The following is a 25,915-nucleotide window of genomic DNA, read 5'->3' as shown; positions in this document are numbered from 1 at the left end:
GACTTGAGGTGCGCCACTCTCTCTTCCTTTCCACGCGGTTGGGGCGATCGGTCGGCCTGGGCAGCAGGTGCTGAATAATGCCGGGAAGACTTCTTAGCGACGCCGATTTGGAATCAGACGCAACTGTAAAAAAAATGGAGATGCTGCGAAAGCAAGCTCAGAAGGTGATACTAAGAGACCTGGGCAAGGCCGGGCCAGGGTCGGGGGCGCTGAGAAGAACGGGATCCTGGGTTGTGGAAAAAGTGCCCGGGCTGGGGGCGTGTGGCGTGCGGCTACGCGCAGCATGTGCAAAGCCCAGGCGTGGGTCTCGGGAAGCGACTCCCGGGAGTGGTGCTCCCCCGCCCGGGCCAGGGGGCGCTCTGCCGGCCCGACAGAGCTAGGTCCGCCGCGCGCCGACCCCTTCCACTCGGCTTTTACCCAGCCACGAGTGCGGGGAGCTCCGGCCGAGAGGTTCGATAGGACTCGGGAGAGGGCCCCTTTCCCACGTGGTTCCTGGCAACCGTGCTCTCAGCACCCTGCGTGCTTAGACTCCACGTTGTTGAATCAGATTTAACTCTCGGCGTGAGGATGTGCGAAAGGAAGTATAAATCAAGTCAAAGTAGGGACTGAAGTTTTAGACTAGCGAGATCTTAACCCCGTCTGCCCACATGGGCGGCATCTGCAGTGATGTCCTTTTTCCCTTTAGTAAGGGAAGTATAGTTTGTATCTGGTAAGCTGCCCTTGGCCGATGACGTGATTCAACTCCTCTTTTTTTTTTTTTTTAAGAGACAGTCTCACTTTGTCGCCCTCGGTAGAGGGCCGTGGCGTCACAGCTCACAGCAACCTCCAGCTCTTGGGCTTAGACGATTCTCTTGCCTCAGCCTCCCGAGTAGTTGGGACTACCGGCGCCGTCCATAACGCCCGGCTAGTTTTTGTTGTTGCAGTTTGGCGGGGGCCCGGTTGGAACCCACCACCCTCGGTATACGGGGCCGGCGCCCAACTCACTGAGCCAAAGGCGCCACCCGATTCAATTCCTCTTAACAGTTATTAACCAAATTTTCCCCTGGAGATGTGCTAACTGTATATCATATATGTATGTATATTTATTTATTTTTACATAGACCAGCAGTGTGCACTAGTCTTAAATTACCTCGACAGCCGTCTGCATCTTAGCTTTTCCCTGTGTAGTGATTTAACTCCTGACTCAGTCTGTTTTGATACAAAGTCAGTGGGAGCAGAGATTGTTCCTGAACTTACATTGTACATGACTTAGGATTTTCTTTCCTTGCTGTTACTGTCTTTTTGATGTAGAGCTCTTAACAGCAATATGTTGGTGTTGTAGGAAGCCCACAGATGAGGATGTAGTGGCCCTGGTTTACTTTGCGTAAGTGTGTTCAAATGTGGGATGCTCACGTTGAAAGAGACATGACCAAACTGCATTACATTACAAAAGAGACCACTAGGATGGGAAACTGACTTGGTGGAACCAAGGGATGAAGGAAGGGACTCTGCTAGAAAGGTTCTTAGGCGGCTACACCACCTAATTGTTTTTGTAACATGAAGAGTTGGGAGCAGAAATTTTAGATAGGAGCCATAGTCATCTGTCTGCTTTGGTTTTGAGGTCTCACCCCTTCCATATACTTTTTTTTTTTTCCCCAGAAAAAAATATTTGTTGAATCAGAATCCTCTCAGTGTGAGGATGTGTGAAAGGAACAGTTTGTCACCCTCGTTAGAGTACTGTGGCATCATAGCTCACAACAACCTCCAGCTCTTGGGCTTAGGCGATTCTCTTGGGACTACAGGTGCCTGCCACAACGCCCAGCCATTTTTTTGTTGAAGTTTGGTCGGGTCTGGATTAGAACCCTCCACCCTCAGTATATGGGGCTGGCGCCCTACTCACTGAGCCACAGGTGCCACCCCCCTTTCCATATTTTTGTAACTTGTGCATTTATTTTATTTTACTTTAAATTTGGAACCTTTTTTTTTTTTTACATGGGATGATAGATAGTGAATTTTAAAGTATCTTTATGTATACCCATTTGCTCATGTGAGATAGTCAAAGCATGAATTCCTATTTTATCTGGAATTTTAGCAGGGAGAGAGAAATCTGTTTAACATCATTTACCTGTGGACATATATGGCCTTATTACTCTATCAGAATTAAATTTGGACTTGATCACTTTTTTTTTTTTTTTCTTTTTGGACTTGATCACTTTCTATAGTATTTAGTTAGTATTTAGTATAGGGACTGTTGGGAGTATCTAATGAGCTACTCCAAGTTCCTTAGGAGAATCTGGTTTTGTAGTTGTACAACCAGCATGAATTCATAGTTTCCAAGAGGCACTTGTGATTTTTTCAAACTAATGAAACTGTTGATATATACTTATCTGTATAGCTAAGAAATGGTACTAAAAAACATACTTATGATTTTTACTTCATCACAAAGTTGCAAGTACAAATATTGAAATGCCCAAACATAATGTTCTTCATAATTTACCGGGGCTATTCTTGAAATAGTCTAGAATTGATAAATTACACAAATGTATAAATGCCTTGTTCAGGGGTTGTATTTTCTTTATTAATTTTTTAGAAAGAGAGAAGAGAGAAACCAAAATCGAGTAAAACCGAAGAGGCAGCAGAAGAGGAAGAAACTATTTCCCCCAAAGCTAAACAAGTTAAAAAGAAAGCAAGTCCTTCTGAAGTTGACACGAATTCTCCTAAATCCAAAAAGGCAAAAAAGAAAGACGAGCAGTCTCAAGATGACATTGTTTCTCCTAAAACCAAAAGTGTGAAAAAGAAAAAGGAGCCTTTGGAGAAGGAAGTTGTTTCTCCTAACATAAAAAATGTAAGAAGTGAGGAGCCTTCTGAAGAAGTAGGTGCTCCTAAGCCCAAGAGGATGAAGAAAGAAAAGGAAGTGAATGGAGAAATAGTAGAGAAGAGCCCTGAACTGAAGAATGGATTCTCTCCTTCTGAACCTGACTCTAACTCCCTTGAAGCTGCCAGTGAAGAAAGTAACAGTGAGATAGAGCAGGTAAATTTGCACTTTAATGTAGAATGTATCTTTCATTATTGTTTCTGATAATATGCTACACATACTATTTAAAAATAGGAGAAAATTTGATGTGTTACTACCTTATGGGTGGGGGTGGGAGGATGCCTTGAGGTGCATATAATCTTAAAAATTGCCTCCTCTGTAAATATGCAGATTTATTTAAGGATGGTCATGGTCTGCTTATTTGCAAGTCAGACATCAACAGGAGAGATACAACTGTGTAAATAGAGCCTACTTTCCCTCTGAGGGGTTTAACCAAATAAATCATCAATTGAAACTACTGAAAAGATGTTTGGGCTCAGCACCTGTAGCTCAGTGGCTAGGGTGCCAGCCACATACACTGGAGCTGGCCAATTCAAATCCAGCCCAGGCCTGCCAAACGACAATGACAACTGCAACCAAAACAAAATGGCCCAGCGTTGTGGCGGGTGCCTATAGTCCCAGAAACTTGGGAGGCTGAGGCAAGAGAATCCCTTAAGCCCAAGATCTTGAGGTTGCTGTGAGCTGTGATGCCACAGCACTCTACTCAGGGCGACAGTGTGAGACTCTTGTCTCAAAAAAAAAAAAAGGTATTTGATTGCATATGTATTTTTATTTAAGCCATTAATTAACTTGAGTTGAAATGATGACTAAATTTTCTGTTTGCCATGGCTAACAATTGACATATATAATATTTTTCCTGATCATAAAAATTACATTATTTTGACACTTTTAAAAATGTAGAAATTTACCAAAAAGAAAGAAGTCCCTAAAGTTTCATTTATTTATTCAGTAAATATTAAGCATTTTTCAGGTACGGAGGTAATCTGTTGTCAAATCTTGATGTTTCCTTACAGTACTCTTGATGTATACATCTATTATTTTTTAATCAGATTAAGATTGTGCTCTATGTAGTCTTGTATCCTGACTTTTCTATTTTTATATAAGCATTTTTCCCATTTTTAAATATCATATATGTTTAATGGTTACATAATTTATCATATAAATGTTTATAAATTTATGTAATTATTCCTTTTGCTGAGCATTCAGATTTTTTGCTATCAGATAATGCCAGAGTGACTGACCACTACCTCATAAACGTTTGTTCCTTATTTACTATGAATAAGTGTGCTGTGGAAAATAGTTGAGACTGAATCTGCCTTTGCTAGTCATATATGATAGATGTGCAGTATGTATTATATTTGCTATAGATTTTTGTCTTGTTTAGGGTTTTATAGATTATTTCCTTTTCAGATCTCAGTTTGCCTGTCAAGATTTTTTTGTATCTTTTTGACCAATTTTAAACTGATATGTTGAGAATAGTTGCTTTAGCTTTTTTTGTTTCTTTCTCAGAAGGCTTCTGTATATTAACTTGTATGGATGGTTCTTGATTTCTTTCTGTGCCCCTTTACTTGATAGGAAATACCTGTGGAACAAAAAGAAGGAGCTTTCTCTAATTTTCCCATATCTGAAGAGACTGTTAAACTTCTCAAAGGTAATATTCTTGGAAATATTTTTCGTTGTTAGAACATCATATTTTAAAGCATTCCACTGTTTTTTGTTGAGATGAAGCAGGGCATATTCTTAAGGTAGGATAATCTATGCAGCCATACAATGAAATAACCCTATAATATATTCAGTATAAGACTGTAGTAGAATGGTCTTTGCTGCCTCTTAAACAAGTAATTAAAATTTATTCTATGCAATATGTATATTTAAAAGTGTAATGACCAATAGTGATGGTGGAATTAAACAATTGATACCATCTTGGTTTGTTTTTTTTTTAATTCTCTTCCACTTCTTGAGACATCTCTAGATTAGTGATGCCATTCAGACTCAGAACTCATCTTAACAGTCTGTGAAACTAGCTGGGTAGTCACAGATGCTGAACTAGGTGCTTTCTAAATAAGATGCAGTCTGGATTGCATAGCACCAAATTTTCAGGCTTATTTTGGTATATGGATGAAATTTTGTGACAACTTAATAAATATTTACTATAACTTGATGGTTTAAATTTTGGTGTTATTTTACAAAGAGTTTTTACTTTCTGGATATATTTGAGCCTAACTTCGTGGATGTTGACAAGAGGTAGAATTTCTTAATTATGCAGGACCAGAAGCATGAATATGCTTCAGTCCTTCAGTGTGGCAGGTATTATAAGAATTACAAATAGGGGCTGGGTGTGGTGGTTCACGCCTGTAATCCTAGCACTCTGGGAGGCCAAGGCAGGTGGATTGCCTGAGCTCCAGACAAGCCTGAGCAAGAGGAAGACCTTGTCTCTAAAACTAGCCGGGTGTTGTGGTGGGCGCTTGTAGTCCCAGCTACTTGGGAGGTTGAAGCAAGAGAATCACTTGAGCCCAAGAGTTGGGGGTTGCTATGAGCTGTGATGCCATGGCACTCTACCAAGGGTGACAAAGTGAGACTATCTCAACAAAAAAAAAAAAAAGAAAGAATTACAGTAACAGTTAATTTGTTCACAGGCCGAGGGGTGACCTTCCTGTTTCCCATACAAGCAAAGACGTTCCATCATGTCTACAGTGGGAAGGACTTAATTGCACAGGCACGGACAGGAACTGGGAAAACATTCTCCTTTGCCATCCCTTTGATTGAGAAACTTCAGGGAGAACTGCAAGACAGGAAGAGAGGTCGTTCCCCTCAGGTAACTAAACATATACCTCAGGGGTTCCAAATCAGCACAGGAAAAACATCTCTTGCTCTTCGTTAACATACCCTACTATTTTGTATTGCATTCTTATAGTCACTCATTAAATTTACTGTGGGTCTTTTTTCTGAAGGGTAAACCAGGGTGTCATTTTTTTTTTTTCTTTTTTTAGAGACACAGTCTCACTTTATCACCCTCAGTAGAGTGCCGTGGTGTCACAGCTCACAGCAACCTCCAGCTCTTGGGCTTAGGCGATTCTCTTGCCTCAGCCTTCCGAGTAGCTGGGACTACAGGCACCCACCACAAGGCCCAGCTATTTTTTGTTGCAGTGTGGCCGGGGCTGGGTTCGAACCCTTGGTATATGGGGCCGGCGCCCTACTCACTGAGCCACAGGCCTGCCCAGAGAATGCATTTTTAATAGGGAAGCATGAATGGAAGGAGGGACTCAGGTTGGTGAGGAGGCTTAACCCCCTCATCAGGATGAAATAACTGGAATGCCTGTATTGTTGCATTAGCTGTGTGTTTTTAGAGTTGTCTTTCTGTCCTAACCTCACTTGCTCACTGGCCTCCCATTGTCTATGCTATGCCCCAACCCCGTTAATTTCATTTGTTTACCGCAATGTCCCTAGCACCCAGAATACTGCCTGGCACATGATAGATGGTCATTAAATATCTTTTATATATCAGGTTGGATGAATGTATCAGGTTTTTCTTAAATCATATTTGGGTTTTATTTTGTTTTGTTTTTCGTTTTTGATTTTGGTTTGTAAAAAAGAGTCTCACTCTATTGTCCAGGCTAGAGTGCTGTGGCATCAGCCAGGTTAACAGCAAACTCAAACTCCTGGGCTCCAGTGATCCTCCTAGTAGCTAGGACTGCAGGTGCCCACCACAGCACCTGGCTAATTTTTCTATTTTTAGTAAAGACGGCATCTCACTCTTCACCAGCCTGGTCTCAAACTCCTGAGCTCTAGTTATCCTCCTGCCTAGGCTTCCCAGAGTGCCAGGATTACAGGCGTGAGCCACCAGGCCTGGCCCTTAAGTCATTTCATGCTATTACCCTGCTTGAAGATCTGTAGTAGTTGTGTGTTCTCTGTCTTATTGGATCAAACACAGGCTGCTGCAGTATTCAAAACCTCTTAACAGTTTGGCCCTATCTTACCTAACATTATTCTCCTTCAGATTCACTATAATGTGCAAGTTAAGACCACAGGTTTTTTGGCTTGGTGCCTATGGCTCAAGTGGCTAAGGCACGGGCCACATACACCTGAGCTGGCAGGTTCAAATCCAGCCCGGGCCCTCCAAACAACAATGACGGCTTCAACCAAAAAATAGCTGTTGTTGGGGCAGGCGCCTGTAGTCCCAGCTACTTGGGAGGTGGAGGCAGGAGTTTGAGGTTGCTGTGAGCTGTGATGTCGCAGCACTGTACACAGGGTGACAGCTTGAGGCTCTGTCTCAAAAGAAAAAACAAGAAAAGACTACAGGTTTTGGAGCCCAATTGTCTGAAGACATAAAATGTATTTTGTAGAGTCTAAGAAAATAGTAAAACCACAAATATTAGCCATTGTTACCACCATCAGTATTGCTCTTTGCTCAGGTTGTTCTTTTCTTGGAATGTTCTTTAAGGACTAGTAGTTCCATGAAACTTATCCCAGTTTCTCCAGCCTGCACTGGGGTGTCTACTTCTCTTCTGATAGGTAAGTCCTGGTTGGTCATGCGCTTTTCTTAGGAGATCTTTCTGTACATTATAAAGCACGTAATAAATGTTTTGAATATATTCGTTAGGATGAGCTGATCTTTCTCGGGAATTCCAAATAGTTTAAAAAAACAAATAATTGAATTCAATTGTTTTTCCTTTTCAGGTACTAGTTCTTGCACCTACAAGAGAGTTAGCAAATCAAGTGAGCAAAGACTTTAGTGACATCACAAAAAAGCTGGCAGTGGCTTGTTTTTATGGTGGAACTCCCTATGGAGGTCAAAGTAAGTATATTCTAAAGTGAAGATGTAAGTGTATTCTAAAGTGAATATTCTAAAGTAAAGTGGTTGGATGTCCTGATTGGATTTCTTCTGGCTTTGACCTCTGACTTCTTTACATTCTAGTCATTTAGTAATGGTCAAGAACATGGTTCTGACTGATGATGAGCAAATCCTATATAGGGTTCTTAAGACTATTATATATGTATGCATTTTTGAGACAAATTTTGGCTTTGTTGCCCCCAGTAGAGTGCCATGGCATCATAGCTCACAGCAACCTCAGACTCCTGGGCTTAAACGATTCTCTTACTCAACCTCCTGAGAAGCTGGGACTGCAGGCACCCCCCTGTAATGCCTGGCTATTTTTAGAGATGGGGTTTCGCTGTAGCTTAGGCTGGTCTCAAACTCCTGAGCGCAGGTGATATGCCCGTCTTGGCCTCTCAGAGTGCTGGGATTACAGGCGTGAGCCACCAAGCCCAGCCTATGGGACTTTTATATTTATCTAAAGGCTACAAAGGTAAACTTACTGAAACCAAGAAGACAAAATCTAGTTGCGTCCTGGGAATCAGAAAGTCAGATGCAAGGTTATTCTTTTTTTTTTTTAATCAGTCAGGACTTTGTGTCTCTGCTTCCTTTTGCATTCTTTTTTTTTTTTTTTTTTTTGTAGAGACAGTCTCACTGTATCGCCCTCGGGTAGAGTGCCGTGACGTCACACGGCTCACAGCATCCTCTAACTCTTGGGCTTACACGATTCTCTTGTCTCAGCTTCCCAAGCAACTGGGACTACAGGCGCCCGCCACAACACCCGGCTATTCTTTTGTTGCAGTTTGGCCGGGGCTGGGTTTGAACCCGCCACCCTCGGCATATGGGGCCGGTGCCCTACTCACCAAGCCACAGGCGCCGCCCTCCTTTTGCATTCTTGCATCTTTCTTGCATAGGCAGGCTTTCTTGGTGTCCAAGGCCCAAGTGCTGTAGCTGCCACTTTAGTAGTAGAGCAGATATACAAATTGGGAAGGCATTTAAGGCATTAAATAACATCTTAGTTTTGGCACACAACGCCAAAACTAAGATGTTATTTGTGATTATCCCATTCTAGCTTTGGTGGAATGAACAGAGGGTATAAAATCAGACCTAAATCTAGACTCTGCTTAAAGCAGCTGTGATGTTCAAGTTACTTTATTTTCTGCACTTTAGTTTCCTCATAGGGTTGTTAAGTTCACCGTGCAGGGGTGTTGTGATGATTAGATTGGATAATGTATACAGAGTACCTAGAGATATCTCTAGACTTAAGAACCAACTCAGTAAAACACTGCATTATTACCATCTCATCCTAGTTATACTGAACTCCATTTTTCAGTGTCTTTATACCTTTTTGGAATACTTGCCCTTCCATCCTGTTTTATCCTCCCCATACTTGCCTACCTTATAGAAAGTTCCTGTTTCTTTAAGATTCTTATTCTCATCTCACTTTGTGAAACCTTAATAACTTTACATCACCCAAGGGAGTCATTCCTTTCCCATTGCTACCATCCCCTAGTGGTGCATTTTTCTTTTATGTAACTTCATGAACCGGACTGCCACTTCTTAAGCGTTTTCCCCACTAGATTAGGAGTGCCTTAAGTCCCAGCTGCTCGGGAGGCTGAGACAAAAGAATCACATAAGCCCAAGAGCTGGAGGTTGCTGTGAGCCATGTGACCGAGGGCAGTACAAAAAAAAAAAAAGGAGTGCCTTAAGTATCTTTATCTTCATTAACATGTGGTTTCATAACTGTTTTAGAACAATAAGACATTTATCTGATATCTCACATTGATAAAAGGACTTAAAAAAAACAGCAAATCTTGTCCCTGGTGTCCTTTACAGTTGAACGCATGCGGAATGGGATTGATATCCTGGTTGGAACACCAGGACGAATAAAAGACCACCTACAGAATGGCAAACTGGATCTCACCAAACTTAAGCATGTTGTCTTGGATGAAGTTGATCAGATGTTGGATATGGGTTTTGCTGATCAAGTGGAAGAGATTTTAAGTGTTGCATATAAGAAAGGTAAGCCTCCAATTCAAGAAACTGATAAAAGGGACCCAAAGCCTTCTAAGAGAAAATGAGGCTTTGGGAAATTGGAGAGGATTTAATTTATTCAGCAAAACTTGGATTTGAAAAAAATAGTCATGGCCATTGAGGTGGCCAATGCCTGTAATCTTAGCACTTTGTGAGGCTAAGGTGGGAGGATCACTTGAACTCAGAAGTTTGAGACCAGCCTGAACAAGAGCAAGATCTCTGTCTCTAGTAAAAATAGAAAAATTAGATGGGTATTATGGCAGGCACTTGTAGTCCTAGCTACTTGGGAGGCTGAAGCAGGAGGATCACTTCAACCCAGCAGTTTGAGGTTGGTGTGACCTAGGTGGAGGCCACTGCACTCTAGCCTGGGGCAACAGAATGAGACTTTGTCTCAAAAAAAATTCTTGAAATTGTTGGCCGTGATTTTTTTTTTTTTTTTTTTTTGTAGAGACAGAGTCTCACTGTACCGCCCTCGGGTAGAGTGCCGTGGCGTGACACGGCTCACAGCAACCTCTAACTCTTAGGCTTACGCAATTCTCTTGCCTCAGCCTCCCGAGCAGCTGGGACTACAGGCGCCCGCCACAACGCCCGGCTATTTTTTTGTTGCAGTTTGGCCGGGGCTGGGCTTGAACCCATCACCCTCGGTATATGGGGCCGGCGCCCTGCTCACTGAGCCACAGGCGCCGCCCTGTTGGCCATGATTTAATTCCACTAGTGCCTATTTTGATTTTTTTCAATGTAAAGTATTCTGCTTACAGTCACCTTCATGTGGAGTTACAGCTTCTCTTATACTTCGATACCTGGAATTGTTCTCTTTTTTTTTTTTTTGGTACAGAGTCTCACTTTATCACCCTCAGTGGAGTGCTGTGGCGTCAAACAGCTCACAGCAACCTCCAGCTTCTGAGCTTAGGTGATTCTCTTGTCTCAGCCTCCCAAGTAGCTGGGACTACAGGCGCCCACCACAACACCTGCCTATTTTTTTGTTGCAGTTTGGCCAGGTCTGGGTTTGAACCTGCCATCCTCGGTATAGGGGGCCGGCACCCTACCCTGAGCCACAGGAGCTGCCCTGGAATTGTTTCTTTAGGATAGACTTCTAAAAGTGGAATTATTGAGTTAAAAACTATAAATAGTTTATGCTCCTTGATATATTGTTAAATTGCTCTCCAAAGGGTTCTACCAGCTTACACTGCCATTTGAAATGTATGAGAATGTTATGATTCTCCTAAGTGCAAACAAAATAGTAGTTGAACCCAAAGAATGAGTAGGGTAAAACTCTAAATTAATTTTAAAAACTGTAGAAATATTAGGGAGTATAAAATCTGCTCAGGCGTTTATTGTAGATTCAAGGATTCTTTACATTAATTACTTCAGCAGTATTTCTTTGCTGGTTGGGAAACCTCTGTCTTTCACTTCTGCATACTCAACGCCTAACTTGGCTTCAGGTAGTTGCTGATAACTGCTACTGGACACTGGAAGTACTAGGTGAGGTGGGAAACTTTGTAGGCTTGTTTTGATTATTCATACTGACTTTTTTTCCCCTGAAGATTCTGAAGACAATCCCCAAACATTGCTTTTTTCTGCAACTTGCCCTCACTGGGTATTTAATGTTGCTAAGAAATACATGAAACCGACATATGAACAAGTGGACCTAATTGGTAAAAAGACACAGAAAACAGCAATAACCGTGGAGGTAAATGGTTTATTTAGATGCTGGATTTAACATAAAATTGTTTATCTTTATATTACAGTAGTAAGACTGTCAAATTCACCCTTTTTTTTTTTTTTTTGTAGAGACAGAGTCTCACTTTATGGCCCTCAGTACAGTGCCATGGCCTCACACAGCTCACAGCAACCTCCAACTCCTGGGCTTAAGTGATTCTCTTGCCTCAGCCTCCCAAGTAGCTGGGACTACAGGCGCCCGCCACAGCGCCCGGCTATTTTTTGGTTGCAGTTTGGCCGGGGCCGGGTTTGAACCCGCCACCCTCGGTATATGGGGCCGGCGCCTTACCACTGAGCCACAGGCGCCGCCCCAAATTCACCTTTTTTCCAGATAAATAATCCATGTGAAAAGCCAAGTAAAGATACATTTCTATTTGAGTTGTATGTGATATCTGTGTGTCCTAAATTTCATCATCTGGTAGACTGATTTTATTTTATAAGCATTTGGAACCTAAATCTGTGTGAAATATTTAAACAGAAAGAAATCACACTTAAAATTTAAACACTAGCTGGCAGCAGAGAAATGTTGTGCTTTGTGTTGAAGCTGTTTCCATCTTCAGGTCTGATACTTAGATAACTTCATTTCATCTGAAGAACAGACCTATATAGTTACTGACTACAGATTGCATTTTTAATTGGACGAAAGGGCAAAACATGCAGAAAGTTGTCAGTTACTTGGTTTCCTATAGAATCTGGGAAATGATATTTCTTTGCCTACATTTTCCTGGCTAAGTCAGAAAATAGATAAAGAAGCCAGATGCTTTGTGGATGAAGGGAAGAGGCACTTGGGAACAGACCATATGGCTCTCTGCTTTAATGGTTTATTTAGTTTTTGTTTTGTTTTTATTCTCTGAGCAATGGTGATAGCATAGAGTTCTTGCCAGGCTAGAGCAATTGTTTCCAATACTAAGACATTAGACTGTTAGTGTTGAGCAGATGATTTCAGGTCCATCATGATTTTTTACTAAGTAGATGTTTTTCCTTTCTCTCTTCTAAGCATCTGGCTATCAAGTGCCACTGGACTCAGAGGGCAGCAGTGATTGGGGATGTGATCCGAGTCTATAGTGGTCATCAAGGACGCACTATCATCTTCTGTGAAACCAAGAAAGAAGCCCAGGAGCTGTCACAGAATGCAGCTATAAAGCAGGTTGGTCTTTTCCTTTCGTGCCTGTAAAGCTGGGGGTATCAACAAATCTTTACCTTGCACATAATTATTTTCAGTTACAAATGTGAGGAAGTTTCATTTGCTTAATGGTCAGAATATACATTTAGATCTCAATCTGTCATGATGTCTCATCTTACAGATGAGGAAGGTAGCTCAGACCTAAGGTTGTACTGACTAAGTTTGATCATTCATCTGATATTTTCAACTTCAGTGGGTATAATTAGCTACAGTTGGATTTAATGATTAAGGACTAGGAAATAATTTTGAAGCTTATCTATTGAAGGTGCATATTTTCCATTTTCCATATTTTTGTCAAGAGTATCACTAAAATATGAGTATCTTTTACAGGCCTAATTGATGAGCAAAAAACACTTTTGTTTTTGGATCTGGTGTCTTAGGTTAGTTTGTTTATTTGGCAGGATGCGCAGTCATTACATGGAGACATCCCACAGAAGCAAAGGGAAATTACCCTGAAAGGTTTTAGAAATGGAGCTTTTGGAGTTATGGTGGCAACCAATGTTGCTGCACGTGGGTTAGACATCCCTGAGGTTGATTTGGTTGTGCAAAGCTGTCCACCAAAGGTATGTGTTTTATGCTTAGATTTTATTTTGTTCTGTTTCTTTTTGGTAATTAAACAAATTGGAGATGGTATTTATTTGTAGTGATAGCTACCTCTAAAATGCTAGGATGCTAAGGGTGATTTTAAAAATCCACATAATTATAATGATAAAAATTATAATTCTTGGCTGGGCGCAGTGGCTCACACCTGTAATCCTACCACTGTGGGAGGCTGAGTTGGGTGGATTGCCTGAGCTCATAAGTTCAAGACCAGCCTGAGCCAGAATGAGACCCCATCTGTAGCCAGATATTTTAGCGTGTCCCTGTAGTCCCAGCTACTTGGGAGGCTGAGGCAGGAGAATTGCTTGAGCCCAAGACTTTGAGGTTGCTGTGAGCAGTGAGGCCATGGTACTCTATCAAGGTCGACAAAGTTAAGACTCTGACTCAAAAAAAAAAAATTATAATTCTCAGCACTGACAGTTAAGTAGAAGTGCATTTGGTGGTCAGAGGCTAGAAAGATGGTTATGGGAACCAGTGTAATTTTGAGCCAAACCTTGAAGGTGGTGGGTAGGGGTAAGATAAATAACTGCATGACCTAGTTGGACAAAAGAGAGACCTGTAATTAACAAATTCTTTTGAAGGATAGCTTCATTGGAATGGGGGGGACTACTTTTGTGGTTAGAGATGCTTAGGTTCATGGATTATGGGAACTTCTTGGGGGGGGGGTACCTAAAGCGTACTTAAGATGATATACATAGTCCTTCACATAAATAAATGTTTTAGAGGAGCCTATTCCAATCACTTTCAACATAAAGGCCTTATAACCTTCCCCCAAACTGGCAAATCCCTCACAATTAAATGTTGCTTACAACAACAGAAAAACAATACCTGACTATGAATTCACCAGTTATTTTTTTTTTTTTCCTTTTGCCATGGGGAATCTCACTGTGTTCCTAAAGAGTGCAGTAGTGTGATCATAGCTCACTGTAACCTCAAACTTCTGGGTTCTAGTGATTCTACTGCCGCAGCATCTCGAGCAGGTTAGACTACCGGTGTGTGCCACCACACCTAGCTAATTTTTATTTTTTATTTTTGTGGTGCTGGGGTCTTCTTATGTCCCAGGCTGGTCTTGAACTCCCAGCCTTAATTGATCTTTCTATCTCAGCCTCCTAAATGTTAGGATTTCAGTGTGAGCCACCGCCCTGGCTAATACCACCAACTCTTAAAAAGGAAGTCCCATAGTGTGTGGCACGGACATTGTTCCATGAGCCTGTAGACTTGTGCTGCCCAGTTGTAGCCACTAGTCACGTAGAGCTGTTGAGCACTTAAAACGCAGGTGGTCTGAATTGATACATGTATTATAAGTATAAGATATATACTATACTTACCTTTTTATTATATACTCTGGATTTTGAAGAATTACATAAAATATCTCAGTGACTTGTTTTACATAAAGGCAATATATTGAAAGACTTGGATATATTGAGTTAAATAAAATATTTATATTGAGATTAACTTTTTAAAAAAATTTCTAGTGCAGCTACTAGATATTCGAAAATTGGAATTACATTTATGCCTGTAGTGGACATGCACTATGTGGATAATGCTTTTTGCAGATTTGCCTGTAGGATAGGGACCACTATAAAAGTTTTAAAAATTCCAGTAAGTTGGGGAAGGAGAAAGGAGGGAGTAGGTAAATTCACACCTGTTGGATACAGTGCATCCCATCTGGGTGAAGGGCACACTTAAAACCTTGACTCTAGCTGTACAAAAAACATGTAAACAAATATATGTACCCCCTAATATCCTAAAATTTAAAACAAAAAAAAGGATGGGGACAGATTGAGATTTAGATAAAAGTACAATTACGTATGCAATTCCTATATGCTAAGTCAAGTACTCTAATGTGAACTCAAGAGGAAACCATGTATTTCATTCATTAAAAGTTTCGTGTAAGTTTAAATAAATCAACATTTGAAACAGTCTAAATTAATTGCCACAAGTCTTTAATTTGAATTGAAGTGCTAAGGCACCACCTCCAGGTATGTTAACCACCCTTGCTAGGGTTCGATGATCTGCTTAGGCTGCTCAGGTGTTGGTGTCTTTGTTCAGTGCCACTCATGTTTTTACTTCAATAGGATGTAGAATCCTACATTCATCGTTCTGGGCGGACAGGTAGAGCTGGAAGGACAGGGGTTTGCATCTGCTTTTATCAGCACAAGGAAGAATATCAGTTGGTGCAAGTGGAACAAAAAGCGGTAAAACTATTTTCTTAGCTTTCATTCAGCAAATGTTGAGTTCTTCTTTAAATTTTTATTATTTTTATTTCTGGCATGTGACCATGACTGAAAACTTTTGTTAGGTATGTGTTGTTTTATATTGTCCTATGATAATAAAGCAAATTTTGTAATAATTTTGCATTTGAAAAGACTGATTTCATGGGCAGCGCCTGTGGCTCAAGGAGTAGGGCGCCAGTCCCATATGCCGGAGGTGGCGGGTTCAAACCCAGCCCTGGCCAAAAAAAAAAAAAGAAAATACTGATTTTGTTTTCATGTTTGAAGGGCAAATTTCAGACAATGATAATGTGAACATATCAGAAATATGTTTGCTTGAAACCAAAAGATGGACATATATCAAAAGGATAATAGCAAGAAGAGATTAATTTTCTTTCCAGAAGAATTTGAATAATTTATGTAAATACTTCCCCATCCAGGGGTAGGGCTTAACCAACCTCCTTTTCCATAAGAGGACTTTGTGGCTTGCTTATGAAGACTAGAATATCGGGTGGTGCCTCTGGCTCAGTGGGTATGATGCTGGCCCCATATACCGAGGGTGGCGGGTTGGAACCCAGTCTCAGCCAAATTGCAAAAAAATATAGCCAGGCATTGTGGTGGGCACTTGTAGTCTCAGCTACTTGGGAGTCTAAGTTTTAGTTAATAGTAATTTAGCAAAGTTGATTTCTTAGTTGAAATAAGTGTTCTGTAATAATGTAAGATATTAACAGTAACAGAAACTTGGTTCATGCTGTATAGAAACTCTGTACTGGGTAAATCTAAAACCGTTTCAAAAGCTCGGTGCCTGTAGCTTGGCTAGGGTACCACCCACATACACTGGAGATGGTAGGTCAAACCCGGCCCAGTCCTGTCAAACAATGACAATTACAATGAAAAAATAGCCAGGCATTGTGGAAGTACATTTGGTGAATATAGAAAAATCAGGGAACTATGAATCTCAATGGAAACAATTGATGCTTATTGTTCATTCAACTATGGTTCATTTTCTTGTAGGGAATTAAGTTTAAACGAATAGGTGTTCCTTCTGCAACAGAAATCATAAAAGCTTCCAGCAAAGATGCCATCAGGTATGTTCTCTACCACCACTGTGGTTTTAATGCTTGTTCTGTATATTGCATTTTTTTTATAACCTGCATATTATAAAACCCAGCTAGGCTAAAGTAGAATATTACAAAGTAAATGTTGTCATTGCTACTCATCCCTGCCTAGTCTTCTTCACCAAAGGAAACCACTATTAATAGTTTAGTTTGTCTTGGATGTTTTAAGGAATAGTAACGTAATTATGGTGTAAGTGCTTTCCACTTAGCCACTGATGAGAGTGGATAGCAGATTACATTCCAAATAGACAACTAATCTAGTCCCTGACCTTGTAGAATATGATGTAGGAGGCACCTGTGAGAGATACCTTGGGGTTAAGGGATTTAACATCATTGGTCTCTCGTTAAAGAGCACTAGAGCATTTACGAGCATGTGACAAGAACACCAAAATTATTGCATAGATAACCTCAGGAGAAGCTGCTGGGGAGAAAGAGAACTAAGACTGACAGACTGCTGCTGAGATGCTCGCTCCTACTAATATTGACTGTGACTTCTAAGGTGCTTCGGCACTGAATGAGACCTAGCCCGAGAAAGCTGGAGCAGCGGTCCGCATCCAGATAGTTTCATGGGCCGGGGCTGGAGACCTAGCAACCCGGCTCCCTGAGACCCCGTGTCCCTGGGCTCTGACAAGTGGTGATCATGAAGCGACCCAGCAATAAGAGTTGATTTTTTTTTTTCTCGAAACAGTATCCCTACTCTATTGCCCCAGGATAGTCACCTGACGTTTGTCTACCTTACAGTAACCTCAAACTCCTGGGTTCAAAGGATCCTTCTGTCCCAGCATCCTGAGCAGCTGGAACTACAGGCAACCTCCGCAATGCCTGGCTTCTTTTTCTTTTTTTCCCAAGTGTGAAAGTTTATTGAGGAAGAGAAGGGTTTTCAGAGTAAGAACAAAATAATAGGCTTATGGGCCAGGTGCAGTGGCTCACGCCTGTAATCCCAGCACTCTGGGAGGCTGAGGGGGACAGATTACTTGAGACCAGGAGTTCGAGACCAGCCTGAAGCAGAGCGAGACCCCATCTCTAAAAATTAGCTAGACATTGTGGCGGGTGCCTGTAGTCTCAGCTACTCAGGAGGCTGAGGCAAGAGAATCAACTTGAGCCTAAGAGTTTGAGGTTGCTGTGAGCAATGACACCATGACACTCAACCCCAGGGAGACTGAGTGAGACTCTGTCTTAACAACCAAAAAAAGATAACAGGCTTACAAAGCAAGATATATTCACCATTGACAGGGAACAGACCTCTAGTGTTGCAACAAAGAAAAGGACTAATTTCTCTGTTTTTAATAATGTTCTTCTTCTTCAGGCTGGTCTCAAACTCCTGAGCTCAAGGGATCCTCCTGCCTTTGCCTCCCATAGTGCTAGGATTACAGGTGTGAGCCATCGTGCCTAGCTCTGATTCTTGAAGTTACAATAAATATCTAGATGGTGAAGATTGGGTTAACTAATAGTGTTTGTCAGTGGAGGTGCTACTGTAATTGGGGGGCAAGACAGTTATTTTTTTGTGGGATTGTCCTTCAACTTAAAGAATCATTAGCTATTTAGGATTACTGGATAATGCCTCTGTGTAGCATTTTGGGGGCGGGTGTTTTTTTTTTGTTTGTTTTTGTTTTTGAGACATATATAAGTAACACTGATGATCATCTTAATATAATTGTTTTTTGCCTGGCTCAGCAGCTGTAGGCCACATACACCGGGAATGGAGGGTTTGAACCAAGCCCGGGCCTTCCAAACAACAACTACAACAACAGAAAAAATAGCTGGGCGTTGTGGTGGGCACCTGTAGTCCCAGCTACTTGGGAGGCTGAGGCAAGAGAATCAAGTACTTAACTCCAAGAGTTGGAGGTTGCTGTGATCTGTGACGCCCTGGCACTCTACTGAGGGCAACATAATGAGGTTCTGTCTCAAAAAAAAAAAAAAGAAAGAAAGATGATGTGTTAGACATGTGAAAGATTTGGTTTGAAAATTGCTGGTACTTTTATCTTGGAAATGAAATTCACTTCTTCTATCCTTTCTTCTGACAAATCTGTCCTCAATCAAACTGTAGACTTTTGGATTCTGTGCCTCCCACTGCGATTAGTCACTTCAAGGAGTCAGCAGAGAAGTTAATAGAGGAGAAGGGAGCTGTGGAAGCCCTTGCAGCAGCACTCGCCCATATTTCAGGCGCCACGTCAGTAGACCAGCGCTCCTTGATCAACTCAGATGTGGTAAGGTTCCTTGTCACATTCCTGACACTACTATAATTTAGGATTTGTGTAGGATTTAGAAGCATCCTATTTAAGCTTCTCAGTTGTTTTCACTTCCTCATGAAGATGGTAAAGTACTAATTGTATTTTACAATTTCCTTATATATGCACATCCAAATCCATGGAGGCAGATAACAGATTAGTGGCTGGGTGGGGAGAGAGGAATGGCAGTGGCCAATAATGGGCATAGGGTTTTTGGAGGGTGATAAAAATGTTCTGGAATTTTAGATAGTTGTGATGGTTGCAGACCTTATGAATACACTAAATACTTAAACACTGAATTATATACTTTAAAATGGTGACTTCTGTGGTACGTGAGTTAGATCTTAATTTTTTAATCCTAAAAAACCCAAACAAATAGGGTGACACCTGTGGCTCAAAGGAGTAGGACGTCGGCCCCATATGCTGGAGGTGGCGGGTTCAAACCCAGCCCTGGCCAAAAATTACAACAACAACAACAACAACAACAACACCAAAAAAAATACAGTAGCAACCTTGATAGTTGACAACCTCCCTATATTGATCACCTCTTTAAGTTGACCTGATTTTCATGGACAGTACATGAACCCCATGTACTCAATGGAAGTTCCTTATGTTGACCAGTTTGTTACAGTCCCTTGGGTGGTTAACTTTTAGATGTTTTACTGTATATGCATAAATGCATATTAGGAATATGTCTAAGGTGTGTATCTGCTTTTAGGAATGACTTTTTTAGAAATATTTTAGAATCATGAGAGCAAGTGTTTATCAGTTAGGTTTGTTTTTGAGACTTTAATTTTGTTCTGCTTTCTTCCATTAGGGTTTTGTGACCATGATCTTGCGGTGCTCAATTGAAATGCCAAATATCAGTTATGCTTGGAAAGAACTTAAAGAACAACTGGGAGAGGATATTGATTCTAAAGTGAAAGGAATGGTCTTTCTCAAAGGAAAGCTGGTAAGGCTGGGTCCTCCTGTAACCTTACTTTGGTGCAGGAGCCTTATGTGGGCAGGAAACCAGGATGGTAGCTTCTTCCTATTCCATCCACGGGGGTGCTGCATCTTTTCACTCTCTCATCTTCCCTAAGCAGCCTCTCCCATGACCCTCAGTTGCTACTTCGTTATTGACAGCTACCATCTCTGGAGATTCACCTGTTCCCCTACATCTCCACCTTGATGGTTTAATTAGTAACTTACTCAGAAACTTGAATTCAAATTCCACATTTTAAAACTTACTTCTTCTGAGTCCTATTCTTGGTTGATGGCATAGACTGACGCAGTAATTCTCAAGCATTGTCATCTCATGATCCTGTTAACATTCTTAGCAAATATTGGGGTCCCACAAACGCTTTTGTTTATATGGGTAACATCTTGATATTTACTGTTTAGAAATTAAAAATGGAGCTCTAGAACACAATATTGTGTTCCATTAGCCATCAGAGCAACATCATCATCACATGTCATACAGCCTCTAGGAAATTCCACTGTATCCTTGAAAGAGCGAGTGTGAAAATGCAGATAGCTAAATATTATTATGAAAATAATTTTGACTATGGAACCCCTGACAGATCTCAGGTTTCCAGGGATGCCTGGACTATACTTGGAGAACACTGCTCTAGTAAACCAAATCAAGATTATCTTCAGTTCATTATATGTCTCCTTAAGCAACTCCATATAACCTGGGATAAAGTGCCAACCCTTTCATAGGGAGGATAAGATCCTTCATATCTTAACCTCTCCCCCACTTACCAGCTACATCTCTCCCTTACCACTGGCACCCTTTATTCCAGCAATGCCAGGTATACCATGGTTTATCTCAACCTAAGTGCATGCTGAACCCACTGTTCATAGTCTTTTTTTCTATACTTCAGAGTATTTAGCATATAAGTTTATTTGGGTAAATTTTGCCTGGCTGTGTTTGCTTACTGAGAGCCTCAAGAACACTATGACCTACTCAAGGGCAAAAGCTGTTTTCTGAGTGCCTCCATACCTCAATAAATGTCTGGAATTATACTCTAAATGATTAGTATGTGTGTGAGTGAACATTCTTACAAAAGGCAAAATCTACCAGTACCTGATGATACTTCTGTTATTGGGTAAATTGTTGGGTGGAAGGGGTGTTCCTCATAAATATTCAGTGAAAGACAGCAGGGAGAGGAGTGCATGTGTTAGTTAACAGGTGTAGTTTGACCATATTTGCCATATTTGTTGATGACTTCCATCATTGGAATTAATTTAATTATTTATTTATTTATTTATTTGACACAAAGTCTCACTGCGTTGCCCCAGGCTAGAGTGCCACAGTGTCATAGCTCACAGCAAGTTGAGCTCAAGTGATACTCCTGCCTCAGCCTCCCAAACAGCTGGGCCTACAGGCACCCATCACAGTGCCCTGCTAAGCTTCCTTCCACCCCCACCCCACCCAATTTTTAATAGAGATGGAGTCTTGTTCTTCCTCAGGCTGGTTTTAAACTCCTGAGCTCAAGCAATCCACCTGCCTCAGCCTCCCAGAGTGCTGGGATTACAGGTGTGAGTCATCGCACCCCACCATAGAGAATACATTTTAAACACCTGCTTCACTTAATAGCTGCAGCCTCTTTGACAGGCCAGCCTTTCTAAGCCTCTTGGCTAAAGAAATGTAGCTATCTCTAGTCAAGGGCAAGCACAGTATAATAGCCAAGAATTGATCATTTAACGTGCGTTGGTTGGATTAACTTCCATTTGCTTTGGTTTGTAGGGTGTCTGCTTTGATGTACCTACTGCATCAGTGACAGAAATACAGGTATTCTTTTCTCATGGATTTTAAAGTTAACATACTTAAATCGTAAAATGTTTATTATGAAAATACAGAATAATAGATTGGGAAACAATAGTAGTCCACTTACTAAAAGACAATTGAGAATTCATTTTTCGTAATTTTTTCTCCTAACCTCCCCTACCCCCCCCCCCCCCCCCCCCCCCCCGGTGGCAAGCTCTCACTCTTGCCCAGGTTTGAGTGCAGTGGCACACTCATATCTCAGAGATGGGTTCTCGCTATGTGTTACTTAGGCTCGTTTCAAACTCATGTGGTCCTCCTACCTTGGCGGGAATTACAAAGTGCTGGGGTTACATGAGCCACCATGCCTGGCCTTGCCTCACCTTTTTAATCTGTTTTTTTGTTGTGTTACTGAGTCTATCCAGATTCCTATTTTTATTTTATTTTATTTTTTGAGATAGAGTCTCACTTTGTGGCCCTAGGTAGAGGGCGTCACAGCTCACAGCAACCTCAAACTGTTGGGCTTAAGCGATCCTTTTGCCTCAGCCTCCCAAGTAGCTGGGACTACAGGCGCCCACCACAACACCCGGCTATTTTTTGGTTATAGTTGTCATTGTTTTTTTTTTTTTTATTAAATCATAGCTGTGTACATTAGTATGATCATGGGGCACCATACATAGTTGTCATTGTTGTTTGGCAAGCCCAGACTGGATTCCAACCCGCCATCTCCGGTATATGTGGCTGGCACCCTAGCTGCTGAGCTACAGGCGCTGAGCCTTTTTTGAGACAGAGTCTCACTATGTTGCCCTTGGTAGAGTGCTGTGGCATCACAGCTCACAGCAGCCTCAAACTCCTGGGTTTAAGTGGTTCTCTCGCTTCAGCCTCCTGAGTAGCTGGGACTATAGGCACTTACCACAACGCCCAGCTATTTTTGGTTGCAGCTGTCATTGTTTAGCTGGCCTGGGCCGGGCTCGAACCCACCAGACTTGGGTGTATGTGGCCAGCACCCTACTCACCGAGCTACAGGAGCCAAGCCTCTCATAGTGAAACTCATTTTTCCACAGTTTAGTGAACTGACTTTTGGTCAGTGAAGGTCAGTATTTTAAATTAAATTGCGTCGTTAAAGCAGGTAAAACAAATCTTTTCTTAACAGGAGAAATGGCATGATTCACGACGCTGGCAGCTCGCTGTGGCCACAGAGCAACCAGAGCTGGAAGGACCAAAAGACGGATATCGAGCCTTTAGGGGTCAACGGGAAGGAAACAGAAACTTCAGGGGACGGCGGGAAGGAAACAGAAACTTCAGGGGACAGCGGTCAGGAGGTGGCAACAAAAGTAACAGATCCCAAAACAAAGGCCAGAAACGGAGTTTTAATAAAGCATTCAGTAAATAATTAGATATAGAGATTTTTTTTTTTTTTTGCCCCGGGCCAGGTTTGAACCCGCCACCTCTGGTATATGGGGCCAGCGCCAAACTCACTGAGCCACAGGTGTCGCCCAGATATAGAGGATTTTTATAGTAAAAAAAAAAAAAATTATGTTTGGCCATATAAAACTGAACATTATTTTTCATACAAAGTTAAAAGCGTATTGTGCTTCTTTTTGACCTCTTGCCAGTCCCCTCTTCTTTCTGCCAGACAAGCTTTATCTAAATTATTTTATCTGATCATTACCTTCTGTAACTTTATTGCTACTTCATCAGGTTTTGTTTTTATTCTGATGCATTGTGTATAGGTTACAAGATAAAATCGAGCATGTTTCTGACTACTTTGTAAGTTGACTTGTCTTTATACTTAAAAATGTCTCTTAATAGGGTCCTTCCTTAAATACTTAAATGTAACAGTCTCTGGAGAAGAACTTTGAGCCTTTGGAAGTCAAAGTTCTATCATTGGCGTCTCTCACCACCTGCCAGCAGTTACTTATGTGGTTCTATACCTTGTTTTCTGAGACTTCTTACTGAGCAATGGTTCGGAACAAGATTTCATACTTAGCTGTGTGGTAATACAGTGTATGTCATTGTATGCTCTAGGTTTGGGGGATGTAGGAGTACATCAATATAGATTACCTGTAATTATATGCATTTTGGTATATTTAAGCTTCTCACAAAGTGATTCATATTTCCATGAATTCTTCACCAATAGTATATAGAAGTACATTTTAATAGAAAGCCGCTGTCTTTAAGGAATTCTAAATATATGATAGCTCCATAGCTTTCTTTTATGAGTAAGAAGGCTGGATAAATGGTGCTTAAATGACAATGTACTCCACTTCTTTCTAATGGAAGATTAACATTATTTACCAAGAGGGAATTGGGAAGGAGGGGCACAAATTAGCATGGCTGTAAAGTATGTCAAAAAAAAAAACAAACACTGGAATATTCTTTACATGCAAGAAGGAAACATTCATAAAACATGGAGAGCAAAGAGAACAAATAAAGGTGCCTTATTAAACATTCTTTTAATGGTGAAAATGGATCATTAATGTTTCTACAGGTTAAATTCTAATAGGCAAGATCTGGTTTTCAGGTGGAATGATGCAGTTCAGCTTCTCAGTGGCTTTGTTACTAAAGCTGCTATGTAGCGTCTGTTCAACAGCTTCTCTGGTGAAAGGTTTTTAACACCTTAGATATTTCCTTTTATGACAAACTGTATGGTTATTTTAAGTTGTTGATTTGAGGGAGCTGAAGAATTTAATGTAACCCTAAGCTAGATAACTCTCTTCTGATTTCTCAGATATTATTTCTCTGGGAAACGTTCCAGGGATCTTGAGAGTGGCGTTGTTTTCTTGCCTTAATTCCTAGAGATTCTATACTGAGAAGCCTGGAATAAACTATGCTAGGAAAATTAAAATTACATGGTCTTTCTTGCTTTCATTCAGTGTAAACAACTAAAATTGTTTTAGGCCCTGGGTTTCTCTTGCGTTATCTCTTAACTACTATTTACTTTAGTAGTTATCTCTAACTACTGTTCACCTTGCACTAGGGGCTCTTGCCAATTTAACTCCTGATCCTTGAGGCAACATCCTTGTTCTATATGAATGAACTTCAGTTCTATCCTTGAATCCTGACAAAATGTTTCTTGCCTCTGTTGTCAGAATTCTCTTGGCTTTTATTCCTTGATATACTTGTTAATTTTGTCAGTTTATTCCTGATTCCTCGTGGTTTCCCATCAAGCCACAGGGAATTAAGGGAAGATATTTGGTGATAGTCCACATATACCTTGTGGATTATAATTTATTAGATTCTGGTTTTGCTCAAATTATGGGCATGGTTTACTAACAACCAAAACATTTCATGATTTGAGTAGGAATGAGTACTTTAGCAAGCAGATTAAAATGATATGTGTGGTAACTATCCTTTAGGGAGAAAAAGCTAAAACTTGATGTGAATTATAGACTAGCCTAAAGAAAAATAATCAGACATAAATCAGGAGTAATAGGGAAATTAATAGGAATTACACATCACACAACTCAATTTTAAGAAAAACATAACTGTTAAAGTAAGTGAAACTAACATTTTTCCTGGATCCCAGAATTCAAACCATATTTTAAATGTATAATGTATTCAGCTACTATTTGTTTTAAATAGACTTGTTGATGTAGCCTGGGAAATGTTATCATTTTTACTGTTTTCTATGGAGAAACTGTTTTCCAATTTATGTGTCATACAACTCAGAGGACTTTAATTCATTTTTAAAAAGTTTGAGCTATCTGTGCAGCGGTTACTTTACAGTTGTACATAAAATGTTTTTACTGTAAGATGAGTTAATGTATAAAATACTGCCTTATGGCATAATAAAAACAGTAACACTTTATTTTTGGTGGCGTTTTGTTTTCAAAAATGAAAATAGCTTGATATATGATGAAAATAATAAAAGCTCGGTATAAAAATCTAAACATAAAATAAAAGTAAAAACTAGTTGGGTGTTGTGGCAGGCACCTGTAATCCCAGCTACTTGGGAAGCTGAGGCAAGAGAATCACTTGAGCCCGAAGAGTTTGAGGTTGCTATGGGCTGGCACTCTACCAAGGGTGATGTAATGAAACTCTGTCTAAAAAAAAAAAAATGAAAGAATAAACAAAAGTTATCCCATATCTAACATTTTGGTGAGCAATTTTCCTTTTTTTTTTTTTTTTTTTTAACAGTCTCACTTTGTTGCCCTTGGTAGAGTGCTGTAGTCTCATAGCTCACAGCAACCTCCAGCTCTTGGGGTTAGGCAATTCTCTTATCTCAGCCTCCCGAGTAGCTAGGCCTACAAGCACCCACCACAAAGCCCGGCTAATTTTTTTTGTTGCAGTTCAGCTGGGGCCAGTTTTGAACCTGCCACCCTCAGCACCCTACCCACTGAGCCACAGGCGCTGCCCTGATGAGCAATTTTTCATGTATTCGTTTATAAAATTGGAGTCATT

At 40.8% G+C, this 25,915-nt stretch overlaps 1 protein-coding gene across 1 annotated transcript; it reads left to right on the top strand.

Moving 5' to 3' along the window:
• On the top strand, positions 1-25,322 carry DDX21 (DExD-box helicase 21). Its single transcript, XM_053582272.1, has 15 exons — positions 1-164; positions 2,570-3,010; positions 4,430-4,505; positions 5,491-5,669; positions 7,532-7,649; positions 9,504-9,689; positions 11,246-11,391; positions 12,418-12,567; positions 13,005-13,166; positions 15,282-15,401; positions 16,431-16,504; positions 18,582-18,741; positions 19,580-19,714; positions 21,494-21,538; positions 22,665-25,322. Exons 1-15 carry the CDS (start codon positions 78-80, stop codon positions 22,902-22,904), a joined length of 2,319 nt encoding a protein of 772 aa, XP_053438247.1. The 5' UTR covers positions 1-77; the 3' UTR covers positions 22,905-25,322.
• Positions 25,323-25,915: the final 593 nt, after the last annotated feature.

Source organism: Nycticebus coucang, chromosome 3, assembly GCF_027406575.1.
Source record: "Nycticebus coucang isolate mNycCou1 chromosome 3, mNycCou1.pri, whole genome shotgun sequence".
NCBI lineage: Eukaryota > Metazoa > Chordata > Mammalia > Primates > Lorisidae > Nycticebus > Nycticebus coucang.
The sequence above is the reverse complement of the archived record's forward strand: the minus strand, read 5'-3'. Positions and strand labels throughout refer to the sequence as shown.